This window comes from Mauremys mutica, chromosome 2 (assembly GCF_020497125.1).
Source record: "Mauremys mutica isolate MM-2020 ecotype Southern chromosome 2, ASM2049712v1, whole genome shotgun sequence".
Classification (NCBI taxonomy): domain Eukaryota; kingdom Metazoa; phylum Chordata; order Testudines; family Geoemydidae; genus Mauremys; species Mauremys mutica.
Window position 1 is genome coordinate 19,758,188 of NC_059073.1, and position 19,614 is coordinate 19,777,801.

Here is a 19,614-nt window from a genome sequence, read left to right on the forward strand (position 1 = left end):
GCAAAGACAAATATGATTTCTAACCTACTATATTTAAAAGCGGATGAAAATACAATAGATATTCAGGCTTGTTAAATCTCCTGTTTGAGACAAGAAACTGCTGTCTTTAGTGGCTTTCAAAACTGCTCTTACCCAGGAGTATTACTACTACCTCTGAAGTGCAAAAACCAGACATCCAAGATGATCCTGACCCCATAAAACTGGACAGCAGGAAGTGTACACTGCACACCCTTACAGATTTCCCAAGCCAGTTACCTCAAAAAAGGGATGATCCTGGGAAAACCTGGACAAGTAGCAACCCTACCCAGGAGCTTAAAGCTGAAGAGACACACTAAGATGAAACTATTGTTTTGCCACTCTAGGTAGGATATCTACAGTTAGAGTCTTTGGAGGATTCTAACCATAGAGACATAGCCTAGAGCAGTGGTTCTCAAGCCTATGAGTACGACCCCCCGCCGCCAATAAAGTAAAACACATTTAATGTTATTATAAATGCTGGAGGCTGAAGAGTTAAAATCCATGTGCATTTTATATAACAACCTGGTATATGAATTGTGCCAGCTCTTTTCCAGACCCAAAGTCCAGAGTATGGTCAAGAGACCAGAGGCCTGGCAAACAGGAATTAGCTAAATAAAAAAAGCAAAACAAACAAAATAATATTGCCTTTGCTAAAAATATGCTTGGTCAGTAAAAATGCCAACTGTTAAAGCAATAACTAAATAATTAAGTTTAATCAAATGTTTCAAATTAAACAAAAAATCCCTATTCCTATTGTGTTAGTCTCTTCTGTAGGGAGACATTCTTCCCACAGATCCAACCCTGGGTTTACGAAAAGTAGCACATATCAGTATAAGATATGGCATCCTTCCACCTCCCTTTCAAGGGACCAATGCCTGCCTTAAGACACACAGAAGACAATCTTTATTGCCATATACTTTCACTGTTTCTTTGCTTTAACCCCTAAAAATGTACCTGTTGGACAATCAAAGGAGTTGCGCCATTCCTATAAACCCCAAACCAAAATTCAACATATATATTTTATACTATTTTATCAAATTTTATCAAAGCATTAATTAAAAGTTAACTTGCTAACTTAAAACCATGGGCGGAGACATTATGTTACCTGTTAACCATTGGCTAATGTGCTATCTTGTCTTGCTACAAAACCTATCCCGGGGTGTGGAACTGCCTATCCAGTCACTCTCCCCCGCCCATAAAAAAAAAAAAAATCTATATATTCTATTGTAATCAATTGATTGACAGTGTCTCTGAGCCTAATAAGCAAGGTGACACTCTGCCAGCGCTGTGTGTAATAAACTCCTGTGCTTAACCTCTACACGGTGTAGATTTATGTCCTTCAGAGGCAAAGCAGGGTTTGGCGTGGAGGCTGACAGCTCGTGACCTCCCACGTAATAACCTCATGACCTTCTAAGGGGTCACGACTCCCAGTTTGAGAACCCCTGGCCTAGAGCATTAGTCATCTCTCCCCCCACAAAAAAAACCCCTCAACCATGACCACAGACTTGGAGCTATGGCTAGATCAAAATGAGTAGTGCTCTAGCCATCTCTCCCTGATCACAGGAACTTGCGTGCAACCAGGGAGCAGCAGCAAGAGAACCAGCAGCCATATTACGAAGAGCAAGGAGCCGCCAGACTTAGCTAATCAACTAGGTGCTAGCAGCCCAATCAGAAAAACTGATAGAAGGAAACAGCCGGATCCCCCTCCCCTCCCACAGCAAGCACAGTCCTGGCAACCATACCACACCCCTTCACCAAGTCCGGAACAAGGAGCAGAGATGCCAGAGGCACAGCAATTCCTACATTCTATGCTACAGTCTTGTCAATCTTAAGTCTGGTAATGGGGACAACATTTGCTGTCATTTATGTAAATGAAGCAAGGCATAAGTCATCAACTATGAAAATTAAGTCAGTATGTGATTTGCATAGAATCTCCAGATCTCTGAAACTTTAGCCTCGACAGGTATAGTGTTTGATTGGTGTCAAACTGTAAATGATAATTTATTTTATTTCCATCAGATTCAGTATTTTTTGGTAGGTAAATAAATATGCTTGTAAAATACAGCATTTGCTTTAAAATTCTGGTTGACCGAAAAGCTTCTTTTGTAATGCTTACCGAGTGAAGAGGCACTATTTTTAAAAAAAAAATCTGTTTTTTCAAATAAATGTACATTATATTAAACAGATATGAAATGTTGCTTGCTGCCAGCTGGTACACAACTAATCTATAAACATAATGAAACAAAATTACCGTATTCTTTAACATTTGCCTTATTGGAAAACAAGATAATTTGCCCCTTCATAGGCTGGAAGATTCAGTGTGAATATGAAAATAAAATCCATACAATAGATTGACAATTTGTGTCTGTAAACTATTTCTATATTTATATGTAATCATTTAAAAATGGGTTATATGGCTGAAAGTCCACTTACTGTTAGTTTTCCATGTGCTAAAGTTTTCATAACATGGAACTTTTCAGCAAGAATAGTTCCAGTAATCAGCAGAGACTATGCTTGGAAAGTTTCAGCCTCAAAGATGGGAATGTTGAATGGAAATAACCAGTTTTAGTTAGAGGAATTGGTAATTTGGAAGATGAATGCAAATGGGATAGGAGCTTGCAAAATATTACGGCACCACATGACTGAGAAGTACAGAAAACATCAGGACTAAGAACATTGCAGTGTCACTGTATAAGTCACTGTCTGGAAAGTACATCTATCATATGGTATATGCTGGTATTTTTTGGTACATCACTACAATCACTACTTAGTGTTTAAACACACAAGCAGAGAAATATAGGGTGGAAGGGATCTTGACAGGTCATTTGGTCCAGCCCCCTGCACTGAAGGAATACCAAGTACACCTAGACCATCCCTGACAGATGTTTGTGTAGCCAGTTTTTAATAACTCCAGTGATGGGGATTGTACAACCTCTCTTGGTAACCTATCCAGTAATTAATTATCCTTATTGTTAAAAAGGGTTTCCTAATAACTAACCTAAAACTCCTTTGTTGTAAATTAAGACAATTACCTCTTGTCCTATGTTCTGGGGACAGTGATCAATTGTTCTCCATGTCCTCTTTATGACAGCCCTAAACATATCGGAAGGACAGAACAGGTCATGCTGGTGGGGGAGTGGCACAATATGTGAAAGAAAGCATAGAATCAGATGAAGTAAAAATCTTAAGTGAACCAAATTATACCATAGACTCTCTATAGATGATAATTCCACGCTCGAATAATAAGAATATAGCAGTAGAGATATACTAGCAACCACCTAACCAGGATGGTGATAGTGACTGCGAAATGCTCAGGGAGATTAGAGAAGCTATAAAAATAAAACACTCAGTAATAACGGGGGATTTCAACTATCCCCATATTGACTGGGTACATGTCACCTCAGGATGTGACGCAGAGATAAATTTTCTTGACACCTTAAATGACTGCTTCTTGGAGCAGCTAGTCCTGGAACCCACAAGAGGAGAGGCAATTCTTGATTTAGTCCTAAGTGGAGCACAGGATCAGGTCCAAGAGGTGAATATAGCTGGACTGCTTGGTATCAGCAGCCCAACACTGTAGCATTTAATTTCAGAAAGGGGAACTACACAGAAATGAGGAAGAAAGTTAAACAGAAATTAAAAGATACAGTGCCAAAAGTGAAATCCCTGCAAGCTGCATGAAAACTATTTAAAGACAACAAAATAGAGGCTCAACTTAAATGTATACTCTAAATTTAAAAACATAGTAAGAGAACAAAAAAAATGCCACCGCACCCACACAAAGTAAAAGCAGCAGTGAGAGGCAAAAAGACATCCTTTAAAAAGTGGAAGCTAAATCCTAGTGAGGAAAATAGAAAGGAGCATAAACTCTGGCAAATTAAGTATAAAAATATAATTAGAAAGGCCAAAAAATAATTTGAAGGACAACTAGCCAAAGACTCAAAAAGTAATGCAAAAAAAATGTAAGTACATCAGAAGCAGAAAGCGGCTAAACAACCAGTGAGGCCCCTGGACGATCGAGATGCTAAAGGAGCACTCAAGGAAGATAAGGCCACTGCAGAGAAACTAAATGAATTTTTTGCGTAAGTCTTCATGACTGAGGATGTGAGAAAGATTCCCAAATCTGAGCCATTCTTCTGAGGTGACAAATCTGTGGAACTGACCCAGATTGAGGTGTCATTAGAGGATGTTTTGGAACAAATTAATAAATTAAACAGTAATAAGTCACCAGAATCAGATGGTATTCCCAATGTTCCCTCTTTTATAACCAGAGCGGAATGAATTTTGTCATGTCCACCAATATGGGGATGATGAGTGGCAGGGGTGGGGCAGAGGAGTTTGGAGTGTGGGAGGGGGCTTAGGGCTGGGCCAGAGGGTTGGGGTGCAGGGATGTCACATTAGCTATCCAGTCATTTGGTACAGAAGCGGATTTACATTTTTTAAAAGGGCTCCAGGGGTGATCCCAGCAATTACAGGCCAGTAAGCCTGACCTCAGTACCGGGCAAACTGGTTGAAACTATAGTAAAGAACAAAATTATCAGACACAGATGAACATAATTTGTTGGGCAAGAGTCAACATGGTTTTTGTAAAGGGAAATCACGCCTCACCAATCTACTAGAATTCTACAAGCATGTGGACATAGTGTACTTATATTTTCAGAAAGCCCAATTTATCTCTGTGTCACATCCTGAGGTGACAAGGTCCTTCACCAAAGGCTCTTAAATAAAGTCATCTGTCATGGGGTAAGAGGGAAGGTTCTCTCATGGATTGGTAACTGGTAAAAAGATAGGAAACAAAGGGTAAGAATAAATGGCCAGTTTTCAGAATGGAGAGAGGTAAATACTGGTGTCCCCCAGGCATCTGTACTAGGACCAGTACTATTCAGTATATTCATAAACGATCTGGAAAAAGGAGTAAACAGTGAAGTGACAAAGTTTGCAGATGAAACAAAACTACTCCAGATAGTTAAGTCCAAAGCAGACTCTGAATAGCTACAAAGGGATCTCACAAACTGGGTGACTGGGCAACAAAATGGCAGATAAAATTCAATGTTGATAAATGCAAGGTAATGCACATTGGAAACAATCCCAGCTATCCATATAAAATGATGGGACCTAAATTAGTTGTTACCACTCAAGGAAGAGGTCTTGGAGTCACTGTGGATAATTCTCTGAAAACATCCATTCAATGTGCAGCAGCAGTAAAAAAAGCGAACAGATTTTTGGGAATCATTAAGAAAGGGAGAGATAAGACAGAAAATATATTGCCTCTATAGAAATCCATGGTACACCGAAATCTTGAATACTGTGTGCGGATGTGGTTACCCCATCTCAGAAGAGAGATATTGGAATTGGAAAAGGTTCAGAACAGCTTCTATGTGAGGAGAGATTAATAAGATTGGGACTCTTCAGCTTGGAAAAGAGATGACTAAGGGGGGGGCGCTATGATAGAGGGCTATAAAATCATGACTAGTATGGAGAAAGTAAATAAGGAAGTGTTATTTATTCCTTCTCATAACACAAGACCTAGGGGTCACCAAATGAAATTAATAGGCAGCAGATTTAAAACCAACAAAAGGAAGTATTTCTTCACACAATGCACAGTCAACCTGTAGAATTCTTTGCCAAAGGATGTTGCAAAGGGCAACACTATAACCGGATTCAAGAAAGAACTAGATACATTCATGGAGAATAATAGCCAGGATGGACAGGGATGGTGTCCCCAGCCTCTGTTTGCCAGAAGCTGGGATGGTCGACAGGAGATGGATCACTTGATGATTACCTGCTCTGTTCATTCCCTCTGGGGCAACTGTCATTAGCCGCTGTTGGAAGATAGGATACTGGGCTAGATGGACCTATGGTCTGACCCTGTATGGCTATTCTTATGTTCTTATATTTGAAGACTTACCAGCTCTCTCCTCCCCTCCCTCAAAAAAATCCATCCTCTCAAGACTAAATATGACCAGTTTTTTAAACCTTTTCTCACAGGTCAGGTTTTCTAAAACTTTAGTCATTTTTGTTGCTCTCTTCTGAATTCTCTCCAGTTTCTTCACATCTTTCTTGAAGGGTGGTGCCCAAAACTGGGCACAGTACTCCATGAGGCCTCACCAGTGCTGAACAGAATTGCCTCCACGTCTTACACATAACACTTGATAATACACCCCAGAATAGCATAAGCCTTTTGCAACTGCATCACATTGTTGATTCATATTTAAATTTGTCATCCACTATAACCCCCAGATCCTTTCCTGCAGTACTACTGCCTAGCCAGTTATTTCCCATGTTGTATTTAGGCATATAGCATTTTTCATCTCGAATCAAATAAACTCAAAGAAATTCAGAGAAGAGAGACTAAAATGAACACAATTTGAAGGCATAACTACTGAAGAGTATTAAAAGGAAAATATATATATAGCTTAATTAAATGATAGAAGTCAGCTGGGAGCATAAGGTATCAGTTTACAAGTATTTCTAAACACCAAGAAAGTAAAGGCCAATAACATTCCTGTAGAGTAGCTAGAGAGTTATCAGACTACACTGCATATGCAGATCCACATTCTTTGGAGTATGAGCCTTAATGGTGCAATTCAAGAACCATTCAGAAAGCAGTCTCTTGAATCACATTTGTTGGAAGGACAACCAATCCTTCTCTATTATTACAAAAACTTTATATAGATGATGCTGTGGTAAAATTCAAGTCTGTAGGGGTATTATACTCTGAAAACTCAATTTATAGTGAATAGCCTTCCTTTCCCCTTGGAGACATAGCTGAGGTATAGCTATATGAGATTCTAAACAGTCTGAGAATGTTAAACAACAACAAAACACAACCCAACGTGTGCATATTACTATAACTCTTTTCAACTTTCACTAACTAGTAAATTTTTGCCTGATGGAGTAGTCAGATTTCACCAAAACTAAAAGTGAGAATTTGAGACAAGGCATATATTAATAGTCATATTGACACTGAATGAGCATTAAGAATTCTTGCCAAAGGCAAGGAGATTTTAAAGTCAATCCTGAAAAACCATCAGTAGGTTGACATTAGATCTTATCTGTCTCAGGCACTAATGTTGCCAGCCTTGTTACTGTACTGACAGCCTCACAATATTTTAATGTATTCATCGTCACAACACCCCTGTGAAGTTGCAAAGTACTATTATCTCCATTTTACTGATGGCCAGAGACTTGCTCAAGATAATTTAGGAAGTCTGTGGCAGAGCAGGGAATTGAATCTGGGTCTCCCAGGTTAATGCATTAACTACTGGATCATCTTTCCCCGCCAGAGATTCAAATAAGCTCTCTTATAAATGGACACAGTCAAGAAAAATAAAATCTTATTTCTTCATCTACTAAAAGGATTCCTCTCTCCTTCATCCCAGAGAAACTTAGAATGCAGGGAGAGGGTGGCTGTTATACTGCTTCCTCACCGAGGCTTCAAAGGGCTTAACTCAGAGGCATAGTAAAGCAAGAGGCATCAGACACTAGCTGGCCTAATGGTTATTCTTCACTGAGCTCTGCAGTTGCAGGAGAACAGTGCAGTAGATGACCCTTCAGGCTGTAGGCTGCATGGTCTGGCACACTGACTGGGACTGATTAACCAGGGATGGATTTGCAAAGTTTGGAGCACTTCTAGTCAAATGAAGATTGTTGGTTACTATGCAGACTTGTCCTTAAATGCAGACGTAGGCCCAGTACACCACTGCAACACCTACTGCAGTCACTGGGAGTTGTGTCACTTAAGTGAAGGTAGAACTGGTGCCAATTCTAAGGGGAAAACACAAACCACTTATATCTTCAGATTTAGCTTCTTCAGTATGAATACTGATGTCAGAATATGTAGCAGCAAAAACAGTAACTGCTCCAATTTCCTCCCAGGTCTTTCCATGTGGTGTAAATTGCTTTCAGTAATTTATATCACTGTGAAATCATTATTGGAATATAAATGCCAGTTTCTACAGTTCATTCACTTTTGATATTCAGCTATTTACGTAGCAAAATGTTGATGGAACACTCTTCCATTTCAATATGTAACCTCTGCACTTTGGTTAAAATGCATTATGAACAACTAAATTCACAAATGTGTTTGAAAGTATGCATAATCTGCATTTATAATGTATGAACTTCACATAGGTGGTCATAAAAATAAACAAATATTACTTTAATAGATTAACTGCAAGAATGACATTTCTATTGATTGAGGTTTTTATTTCTATTGCTGCTAACTTGGAGGCCCAAATCAGTATCAGCCCCCTCTGTGCTAGATGTTACGCAAACACACAGCAGAAGAGTCAGTTCTGGACCTAAAGATTTTATAATTTAATCTGAGACAAAAACAACAAGAGTGAAAATCAGAAGGCAGGAAAAGATGATGGAGGAGAACAGTTACATCTGTTAGTTCCGTGCACAAGCCAAACATCACTGAAGGTACCAAATACACTTTAATATAATTAGCTTTCCCTGTCGGATGCACAACAAAACCATTATCAGCTGCCTGATTTCCTGTAGGTTCACAAGCAGAGGTGCATCTTGAAGAGGGATTTTAAGGAAGGGTAAGTAGTATCCATATATATTAATTCAGAGGGGTGTTCCATGTGTTACCCATGCTTACTGGAATGAATGTGGAGCGGTTCCCTTCTGGAGGCTGGACCACAGCAGTTTATGAGTTGGCAATGGGTCTTTGAGCAAATAGAGTTGGGTCTTTTAGCTCAGGCAGTAGAGGAAAACTGCTGAATTAAAACAGTAAACCCAAAGTTCAGTCTCCACAGGTGACAACCCTTCCAGGGCACTGTAGTATAGGGGCTGCATGGTGGAAGCTAACAGATGGGAGGACAAGGCTGGCATCTAGCCCTTGAAAGGCCCTTAAAAAGGGGACAAGAAGAAATTTTTCGGGGTAGAATTTTATGAGATGAAACAGGAGGAGCCAGTGAAAGGATTCAAAGTGACATGATCAGAGTGATGGGCAGGGAAGAAAGATTAGAATACCTCAAGAGAAGCTTTTCATATATACAGTGAAGAAGTTTGTCATTAGTATTAAAACTGTTAATCTTCTTTATTGAAATATTAAACACACTTCCAACTTTTAGGACAAACAGTCATTTTGATATTTGTTTTCTACTCACGCAAAAACTGGTCTGACAGCATTATTCATATTCCCATAGGTTGCTCGGCCCAACAGTTCTCTAAAACAATTCTCGGCCAGCACAGCAGGGTTCTCCTCTTTCTCTCCTCCTGTAGGGGAAGAGGGTGGGCCAATTCGACTGAAACAAAGAAAAAAGTTGCACTGGAGTTATTCTTACTTGTTACTCATACACCTATCCCTAGGTACTTTTATGGCTCTCATCCAGCTAGTATTCAAGTGCTTGACTTATGCAAAGCCACTCAACAATGACCTCTGCAAGATATCTCATCCAACATGTTCCAAGACAGACAGTGCACGACAAGCTGGGATGTAAACCTAGAGTGCACTATAATGCCAGGCACTAACCAACCATGTGGACGCTTCTACTGCGCACTAAAAGTATAGCGTGCTTTGATCTACTCCAGTTTCACGTAGCCAGTTAGTGCACTGCATGTTAGTGTGCTGTAGATTTACACCACAGCCTACTGTGCACTAACTGTCCATCTAGTCAAGCCTTGTGTATTTTTGTGGCCCAACAATTTTGTGTGTCTGTACTAGGTTGTGAACTACCTGGAGCAGAGACTGAATGTCAGTCTTTACATATCTGTTCTCCCCCAAGCAAACTGTAGGGGTTCAATAAATAATTTACTTATAGGGCCAGTACCTGACAGGAGGCAAAACAATGGCTCTCAATACTGAGTTTTGACATGTTACTTGTCCAGTAACACATCGCATCTAGTACTGTAGATTTGTCTAGGGATTGAGAAACCTGGTGAACAAATGGCTGCCCTTTTATCCTAGACAGCTTTAAATCTAAAAACTATTTGGCAAGATCAAACACACTAGTTAGCTATGTAGCTATATGATTTGGTTAGGTTTAATTCAGACAATTCTGTCAATCCTTACATTATCTGAAGGGTTCCATCCTTATCTGAAGGAATTGGATGGAGGTTCCTGATCTGAAGGAACCTCCATCCCCTGCTGTAACTCGCTCCAGAAAAACATAATTGGTGAATACACTCTCTACTGCCTTCCCCTTTCACATGCAGGAGCACTTTGGGGCAAATGGGACAAAGTTCCTGCAATGAACCCTGTGTCTTGTAAAAGAAGGACAAGTCAAACAGTTTTGAAGGAGCCCCAGCTGCATTTGTATCAGCTCTGAACTCAGCTATCCAAAGAAATATCCAAAGAAATTGAGCCATTCTTGGTCTTGGTCTTACATAACCCTCTAAGTATAGAGGAAAAAAGTATTATAAAACACAGTACTTTATTTAATGCCTTTTTATGGATTTCATTTAATCAGAATTCTGATTATTTAGCGGGCAGGAGCCATTCAGCAGCAGGTGGCCTCCTCCATGGCTGGGGGCTCATCCTCCTCCTTGCAGTCCTAACTAGAGGTCTCTGCTCTGTCCTGCTCACCCACTCCCATGATGGCAGGGCGACGGAGGGGTTCCTGCACTGCCACAGGGTCGGTGGACACCCGATCCCTGCAGGCACAAGGAAGGCTGCAGTCCATGCAGGCAAGAGCAGAATCCTGTCATGGCCTCACTGACTCCCCTCCATGACAGCGAGGCTGCAGAAGGTTCCTTGTGCTGCTGCAGGAGACATTCAGCCTCTCTCATGGTTGAGGGCTTGTCCTCCCCCTTGCAGTCAGGGTCTTTTATCCGAATGCTCACATTATCCAAATGCCTTCCTTATTCCCCAGCATGAGATACATGCTATAGAGGGCCTGTATCTCATGCTGGGAGACAAAGAAGGGATTCAGATAATGCGGACATTCGGCTAATGGGGTTTTGGATAAACAGGAACATACCATAAGCCTATATAACAGACAGGTCGAAAATAATTTAAAGCAAAAGTTATGCGATGTTTCAGGCTGCATAAAATATTTTTGGTAACATAGCTAAGATTTATTTGTATGTATTTATTATATTTCAAAATGAATTAAAATCCCCAAATCTATGCAAGAACTTGGGCAAAACTTTGGTAAGAACAAAGTGACTAATGATCTCCTTCACTTGCCCACCACTTAATCCTCATTAGGTGGGTGAGTGTGAAGTGAAAACTCCAGTACTTTTGCAGTAACAGTTGGTTTCCAGGTTAAAAAAAATTGATGAAACTAATTAGAACATTGCTGCCCACATAACTACATCACAACTAGATCCTGCAGACCTTAAAGTCTGCAAGTATATTCAGTTCCGGAAACACAATGCTTGTGTGTTAACTTTGTTTACAAAGAATGTGAATCAAAAGAGGCTCGTCATATTTAATAGTTTTCAGTAGCTTAAAAGCTATAGAGTATGAGTATCACAAAAAGTCAGAGGTTGAAAAGAAATGTCATTTTAGTCAAATGACAACACACTTCACAGCTCTAAGGCGTTCCAGTGTTCGCAGAAGGTTTGTGGTTTAAGGCCATCGTGATCTAAAATTACATAGTCAAGCCTAAGTGTCTCTGCTCTGGTCAATATTTTAGAAGCTACAATACTAAGTAGGTGGTTAATAATTAGACGCTTGCCAGACACTTTTAGGGTGCAAAGGAGGAGATCATGAGGACACTTGTCTAACAGAATAGGAAAGAAAACTGGATTTGCTATTGGAGGGTAAATCTACATAGCCTGAAGCAGCAAGCCTCCCGGCCTGGGTCAACAGACTCAGGCTAGGGAGGCTTGTGCTAGTGCTCTAAAAATAGCTGTGTAGAAAGTGCTTTGAAGCTGCAGCGAGGTTCAGAGCCTGAGTCACAACTTCAAAGCACTGTCTACACAGCCTATTTTTAGAGTGCTAGCCCGAGCCCTGCTAGTCCAAGTCTGTTGACTCAGGCTGGGAGGCTCATTGCTGTGTAGACATACGGTTTGTGTTTTACCACCACTTACGCCCAATGCCAACCACTTTATTGTTAAGTTATATTGGTTATTTCAGTTCCAGTTTTTAAAGCTGAATGAATATTAAAATGAACAAAACCATTTTAATTTCGGCACATAACTGGTAGTAATACACATAGTGATGCTATGACTTCAATTTCTTAATTACCTACAACAGTGATATTCAATTACATTTTCTGGTGGGCAGATAAGGCAATGTCCAAATCTCGGTGGGCTAAAGGGCACTTTCTAGTGCCAATGGGTTTTTCAGGTGTTTGCTCTCTAGTGAGCCTGCCACCGGCCAGGGCTTGCAACCTTTCAAGAGTGGGATGCCAGACTATTTATAAATCTCAACGTAAAAAATTAAACATGCCAGTAGACAATATTCCAATGAAATTCTGCAAACAACTATTTACACAAATACACTGCAATGTTATTAAAACAGCCTGCTATTAATATAAATTATATTAAAACTACAAAATTCAAATTAGAGTTAAACTCATAAGAAATGAATGGACATCTAATTTTCTTTTCCTATAGCCTGAAATGTTGACATTTGCTCGCAGTCTTTTTTCAGAAAGGTGCTGCAGAGTACCCAGTCAAATTAACTAATGAAAGCATATCAATTACAGATAGGGTGACCAGATGGGATGAAGAAAATATCGGGACACATGGGGGGAGGAGAGTCCTGCCAGCACAGCAAAAAAAAAAAAAAAAAAAAAGTGCAGTGTCCCGGAGTCCCACCGGCAGACAGAGGAGAAAAAAAAAAAGAAAAAAAATGGAGTCCTGCCAGCAGAGAGAGAAAATAAATAATAAAAACCCCACAAAACCAGAGTCCCGCCAGCAGAGGGGGGAAGAAAAAAAAAAGGCGGAGTCCCGCTGGCAGAACAAACAAAACCAAACCAGGAGTATGAAATATCAGAACAAATTGCGTCCCGACCAAACATCGATCGGGATGCGGGAAAAAAAGCCTAAAAATCGGGACAGTCCTGATTTTATCGGGATGTCTGGTCACCCTAATTACAGATAACTTTAAGTTGCAAAAGTATCTGATAAAGCACTTGATTAAGTCGAAATGTAGCAACACAGTCTAGCTCCAATGTGTTTAAATGCACATGAAAAGTTTCTAAATTAAATACATAGCATGACAGTAAATAGAGGGAAAATAAACTGAAGTGCATCTGCCCTGCTCCCATCAACTCAGCTCCCTTGCAGTTCTGCCCTCCAGCCCCTCCCATGTGCCCCTCCCCCAGCCAGTTGTGCCCAGCCCCACCTCTGCTTCCACTGGATTCTTCACCAGAGTGGGAGAGGGATGCAGCAGGGTCCCCCCTCCCCTCTTCCAGGCAGAGGGCAGCCAGGAGTTCTTTTCACCAACCTCTCCCTTCTTAGGACAGGTATTACAGGGAGGGAGGGGAGAGAAGCAGAGGAACCATCTCTGTTCACACAAGTTGGCGAAGGGAGTGGACTTGCCCTGAGCTGCAGGGCTCTTTCCACTCCCTCCTCCCCTCCTGTAAGCCCCCTCCCTTCCTGTGAGAATAGGCTAGACACCTCAGGGAAAGGGAAAAGAACTCTGCTGTTTCCAGAGCAGGTCTGATTGGCTGCTGCTTCCCAGAAGGCATGAAGGAACAGCTGATGCCCAGGCAAATGGAAGACCATTGTAGGCCAGATCTGTGTCTCAGGCTGCCAACTGAAAAACAATGCAGTAAGGGATATATTTTGGAGACCCCTTATAATCCAAGGTCCTGAGCTGCATCTCCTAAAGCCTCTGCGTTAATCCAGCCCTGAGTACATGACAATGTTTCACTGCAGAGAACTTTGCCATTTTTCCACTGCAGCTATCAAAGAATCTGTTATGAATGGGTATGTGATAAATGCCTGCTCAGCTTGTAATAAACTACATAAAACCACTTCCAATCCCTACTTAGAGCATTTATTCTAGAAACCATGAGTAGGAGGAATGTTTCAGGCTTATGAAAAAGAATATATTATACATATACTAGCAATTAGATAGTACATTTCTCCCTTGTAATACAGAACTGTAATAAAGTATAAAAATGCAGTAGTGAAAAAGAATAAATGACTATTAGAATTATAAGATACAGCAAGCCTTTGAGTTTGCCTACATTGGGGTGGGGTGGGAGGTGTTAAACCACATTGATGCCTTTATTTAACTTGCAGTACATAAGCGACACTAATAACATGCATACAGGATGGCTGTGCATTTTTTCAATTTGCATCGTTGTGTACACTAAGCACATGGAGTTCTTGGAGGATCTTCTATGGTCCTTTGTTTTGCTGCTAAGAAGTATGCATTCTGGGATTTTTCTCTCTGCATTGTGGGATGTATAGCAGAAACCAGGAGGGTTCAAATTCTTAAAAAAACTAAACAAAAAACCCCCAGGTTTCTGCTTTCTTTGCCCCGTGCTCTTTTTCTGGGTGGGTTAGTCCCATTTTTGTATTTCTGTTGGCCAGCATGGACCCAACAATGCTCCTCACTGCACCTCTATGCTGGCAACTGTGAATATATAGAGGCAGGCTGGGCTGCATTTCAGCACTTAAAGTTGGACGAATTTGGACTTTGCCTGCTGCACCACCCAGCAGATGATGTGGCAACAGCAGCAGCTGTCCAGTAGCACCAGCAGCTTCAGTGAGGTGAGGATGATGAAGAGGTTGACACAGAGCAGCTGATTTTAGAGGAGCCATTCCTGAAGCAGCTTCACACCATGCAGTGCTATTTCTGGGCTCAGGAAACCAGCACTGATTGGTGGGAAAGGAGAGGTTACTAACCCTGTGAGGTACCTGAAATTCTTTGAGATGTGTCCCTGTACATTTTGTACTTCCCATGAACAAGTGACTTCTAGTCCCTAGAACCATTGAGGAACTATGCTTGCAGTTAAAGAACGTTCAGATTGAGGTGAAGCATCTGACATGCATCCTGAGACAACAGTTGAGGTTTGATGGGGAGTTGCCACGGAGGAGGAGGGGTGAGTTTCATGAGGTAAGCTGAGGTCATAAAGGGCCATTGTACCGGGCACCACCACTGGGGTGGCCAGGACACCATCGGTAACCAAGGGGTCCTCCGCTCTACAGTGCCGAGACTGGTGCCGGGATCTTGAGCGGTACTGGCTGTGTCGGGACACGAACAACTCCGCCTTTGACTCAGAGGAATAGTCCGAGCCTGACCAGGGAGGGGTGGACCCTGGCACCGGGGCGATGGATAACAGCCTTGCATCATGGTGGGCTTGCCACGGTGCCGAATAGGTGGTGCCACAGACGGTGCCTGAAGTGGTGCAGTAGATGTACCGGGTATGCCTATACTCCAGGAATGAGAGCTATTCTAACTAGGAAGGAAAAGCTATCTACTCTTGGAAGAGAATCTAAACCTTGCTTTAAAAAACAAAACAAAAAAAACCCCCACAGAATTAGTGATAATTAGTGCATAATACCTGTCAATGTCTTTATCTTCTGCATATTAAAAAGCAGCGAGGGAACTATCTTGTCCAAATGCTCCAGGATGAGCTGGGGCTTGCGCCGTCTGCACCTGAACCAATGAATGTGAGGCAGAGCACTGTGCCGTCATGGCAATCAAGTCCCATGCGGCCTTGAAAGTGTCTGGTGTGGAGGGACGGTCAAGGTCCTCCTCCAACACCGCCCAGACTGGGGAGTCCACCAACACCGGACCTTCCCTAAAGGCCAGAGTCAACGGTGATGGGACCAATGGACCAGACTTCTGGTGTCCCAGTGTGGGACGCACCACACTGATGTCCTGTTTGCTCTTTTTGGCATGAGTACGGCCCCCTCTGCCTTTTTCTTCTTATGCAGCGTAGGGATCGTGAATGATGTCACACCAACGAGCTGGCCTTCTGCACTGGGAAGTGGTGCCGATGCTCCTTATGAGAGTCCTTCCTCGGTGCCGAGGTGTGCCGCACCGAGGCCAGTGTGCTGTGCAATGAGGTGGCTGGTGCCGCCTCTTGTGCTGGTTGAGGCCAGACAGCAGACTCCATTAAAAGGAGTTTCAGCAGATAGCCTTTCCCACTTTTAGTTCTGGGCTTGAAGCCTCTGCAAATACTACACTTTGTCTTGCAAATGTCCCAGGCACTTCAGACAAGCGGAATGTGGATCCCCTCTGGGCATAGGCTTACCATACCTATCACACAGCTTGAACCCCTGGGGCTGCAGCAGGTCTTTGAGGGTACTCTCAACCTCTCTTGGGAAGCCCAACAGCTGCAGCAAAGACATTCTCCTCCTGACCACTGCAGTGAGTGTAGATCGTGCTGAAGTATCTGCAGCATCCAAGGAAGCCCGGAACGATATCTTTGCCAGGAGCTGACCCTGTCTACAATGGCCTTAAACTGGTCACGATGTTCCTCTGGCAGGTGCTCAATAAAGGAATTAAGTTTGTTGTAATTTAAATAATCATATTTGACCATGTGTGCCTGATAATTTGCTATCTTGAACTGAAGCGTGGCTGAAGCATAGCATTGGAGACCAAAAAGATCAAACCTCCTGTCATCCTTACTGTAAAGGGTGGACTTTGAGCTATGCAATCTACCTTGTTCACTAAAAGCCTTCGCTACCAGGTAATTTGGAGCTGGATGAGAAAATAAAAACTCTGATTCCCTGGCAGGGACATAATACCTTGTATCTGTCCTTTTGCAAGTAGGTGCTATGGCAGCTGGGGTTTGCTGAACTGTCTTAGCAGCCTTTATTGACCAGAATGACAATTCACAGGTGTCTAGGTGTGCAAAATATCTAGGAGTTTATGGCAGGACTCCAGAACCACCTCTAAGGGAATCTGAAGCAATTCACTTAATCAGTTCTTGAAAGTGCCTAACATCATCTGCCTTAAGAGGGTGGTGGAAGCAAGACAGCTTTGTCAGGCAGTGAGGAGGAAATATTAGTAAGAGGTGTCATCTCCTTAACCACCCTTATTTCTTGCTCCTCAAAGGTCTCCTCCTCTGTCATAAGTGGTGGTAGCGGCGGTTGAGGAAGAATGGTCCCTTTTCTGTTCCCTTCAGTGGTGCAAAGACCTTGCTGCAAATTGTTGATGATAGAACGTCCACAGGTCCCACCAGGGCCACAGAGGGGGCCCAAATAGCATAGGTGGAAGTATCCATCTGTTTTCCTGCCACGTGGGTGTCATTTGAAGTCTATCCTCCTCTAACATGTCAGTGTAGGAAGGAGAGCACTGTGTCCTAGATTAGACAAGGGAACCCCGCACATACTCCAAAGGGTAGGGTGGGGAGGCTAGCTGTTCAGCTTGCAAAATAGACGAGGGCAAGTATGTTACTCTAGGTGAGAGAGAGGTTGGTGACCAAGAGTCTCCTGTCGCTGAAAAACCCCCAGCACTATTAACAGAGGAAACTTCGGCTCTGAAGATACTATTAGGTCCTTTGCGTACCTAAATTCTTGTGGTATCCATGGTATCAAACAGTTGAGTGAAAACCTGCGGAACACGGCTTCAGTACTGATGCAGCTGGTACTGAGTGCTTGGCATGTGAGTAAATTGGTTCTGATTCCACCTGTAGCAAAGGTAGCTAAGCAGTCTTTGGTACCACTGATTTTCATGTTATCGGTACCAAGTGCTGCTCAGGGATGGGTTCTGAACTCTTAACAGTGTCTCTGCCAGTGTGGGTACAGGTACCCAAACTCATTTACAAGTTTGTCTAAACAATGGACTCCTCTCCACCTTTGCAGTGCCGGCATCATTTGGAGCTTGCATGGAACTCCTCTTGGGCTCTGAGGTCTCTGTGCCTTCTTGTGTGTCGGTGACTGAGATTTCTTAAGAGATTTACTCCTTACCTCCTCCTAGCTAGAGGCAAATGTCAATGAGGACTTCAATACCATAGATATACTTCGTGCTGTGGTACTGCCTACATCTCTAGTGGTCTCCAGTGACCAAGACCTTGATGTGGATGGGGTGCTAGCAGTACTGGGAGGTCTATGTAGAGGGGAATCCTCCACCATGGGGATTAGAAGCTGGTCCTAAAGCAGGCTCCATCATTAGGAGTTTAACTTGATCTCCCTCTTTTTCTGGGATCTACCCTTGAAGGAAGTGCAGATCTTGCACTTACTGGGGATATGAGTATCACCCAAACAGCAGAGGAACTGGGAATGCCCACCACTGACTGGACTAGCCTCACGGCAGGAGACACACCTCTTGAAGACCAGCATTCCAGAGTAAAATAAAGAAAAAGCCTCTAAGGGGAAGCTCTTACATTATCTCTATGAGTATTTTTTTTTAAAAGGAAAAAGAAAATACAAAAGGAACAACTATTCCAACAACTGCAAATGCTACAAGGTAACTATATGATAACTAATTTTTGAAGTATTAGAGAAAAAGGGCACACAGAGGCTTCATCTCAGGCCAAAGGCAGTTGAGAAGGAAATGAGGGCAGTTTGCCTGTGCTGTCCCATATTATCTCAGCAAGGTGCACATGTGTGGGGTGCATGTGTGGGCCAAACAGGCACCGCTACCAAAAATCTCAGACCAAGGGCGCAGGCACATTACTTGAAGAGCCCATAACTGTTTCTTAAAAGCAACCAATGTCAAGAGAAATGTTTCATTCTCCCTTAAGATGGTAGTGTGTATTTATTCATTCTCTATGCAGCTGGGCTGGAAGTCTGGTCTTTCCTACATAATGCTTTGATGCCATCTGCTAGAACAATATGGTTCGTACTCCTACTCTTCAAGATGCCTTTCTCTTCTGCCTCTGCATGTATAAAGTCACAATAGCAAAAAACGAGAAATTATTATTTGTAGCATTTAAGGCCAAGAGTCAACAACTGATAAATACTGTTTTCCATTTTTATGTCATGTGTATAAAAGCCACTTATTTGCCACTTGGAAAAGCATTAGCCATTTTTTTCTGCTGAGTGTCTTTAGAATACTATCTTTCAAATAAGCAGTTAGCCTCAGTTTTTACTTTCCTTTGCTCACTAAGTGATAAATTTTACCCCAGGGTCCATCTGAAATGACCTCCTTTAAGGCCTAACCCAAACCCCACTTAAGTCAGAGTCTTTCTGCGTCCATTTCTTTAATGAGTAAGTACTAATTTAGTTAACCATTTGTCTGCTTCTCAGCACAGGTAGAGGTTAAGAGGAACCTGAAAGGCGGTAATGTAGAGGTGCCTCTGTCTACTTGCTCTTGAGAAGTCCTCTCTTCTAGCACAGACATCCCAAGGCCAGTGGAGGCTGGCTAGGCTGCTCTCGTTCAGAGCAGCAACACAAGGGTCCTGGGAACAACTGGCTTTTGTTCAGGCCACTTTTCCAAGGGTAAAAGCCACATGGAGACAGCTGTGTGCCTCAAAGGCCTGGGCAATTTGTATTCCAAAGACACTCTCAGAGAGGCGTGTAGAAAAATGGGCAGGTAGGCAATGACTGATCTGAAGTGTGAAGCCATTGGTACCAGCCTAGCTTGAAATTGCTACTGCTCTGAAGGAGAGCCAGGTGCTGCCAGCCAGAAATGGAAGAAAAAGTGAGGCAGGAGAGAACACAAAGGGCCTGTAGGTTGAGGAAAGCAAAGCAGGAAGGCACGAAAGAAAGCATGAAATGACTGCTTTGTGTAGATGTAGAAAGTCTATCAGAGTTAATAACAGGTAGGCTCTTAAAAGGGCC

General features: G+C 42.4%; 1 protein-coding gene across 4 annotated transcripts in view; it reads right to left on the bottom strand.

Annotated features, from left to right (window-relative positions):
* Positions 1-19,614, bottom strand: part of EFR3A (EFR3 homolog A) — a 139,641-nt gene that overhangs the window by 46,569 nt on the left and 73,458 nt on the right. For all 4 annotated transcript variants that reach the window (XM_045006214.1, XM_045006215.1, XM_045006216.1 and 1 more), the window contains one exon: positions 9,141-9,278. In XM_045006214.1, the coding sequence (XP_044862149.1) occupies positions 9,141-9,278 (138 nt within the window). The remainder of the gene's footprint in view (positions 1-9,140; positions 9,279-19,614) is intronic.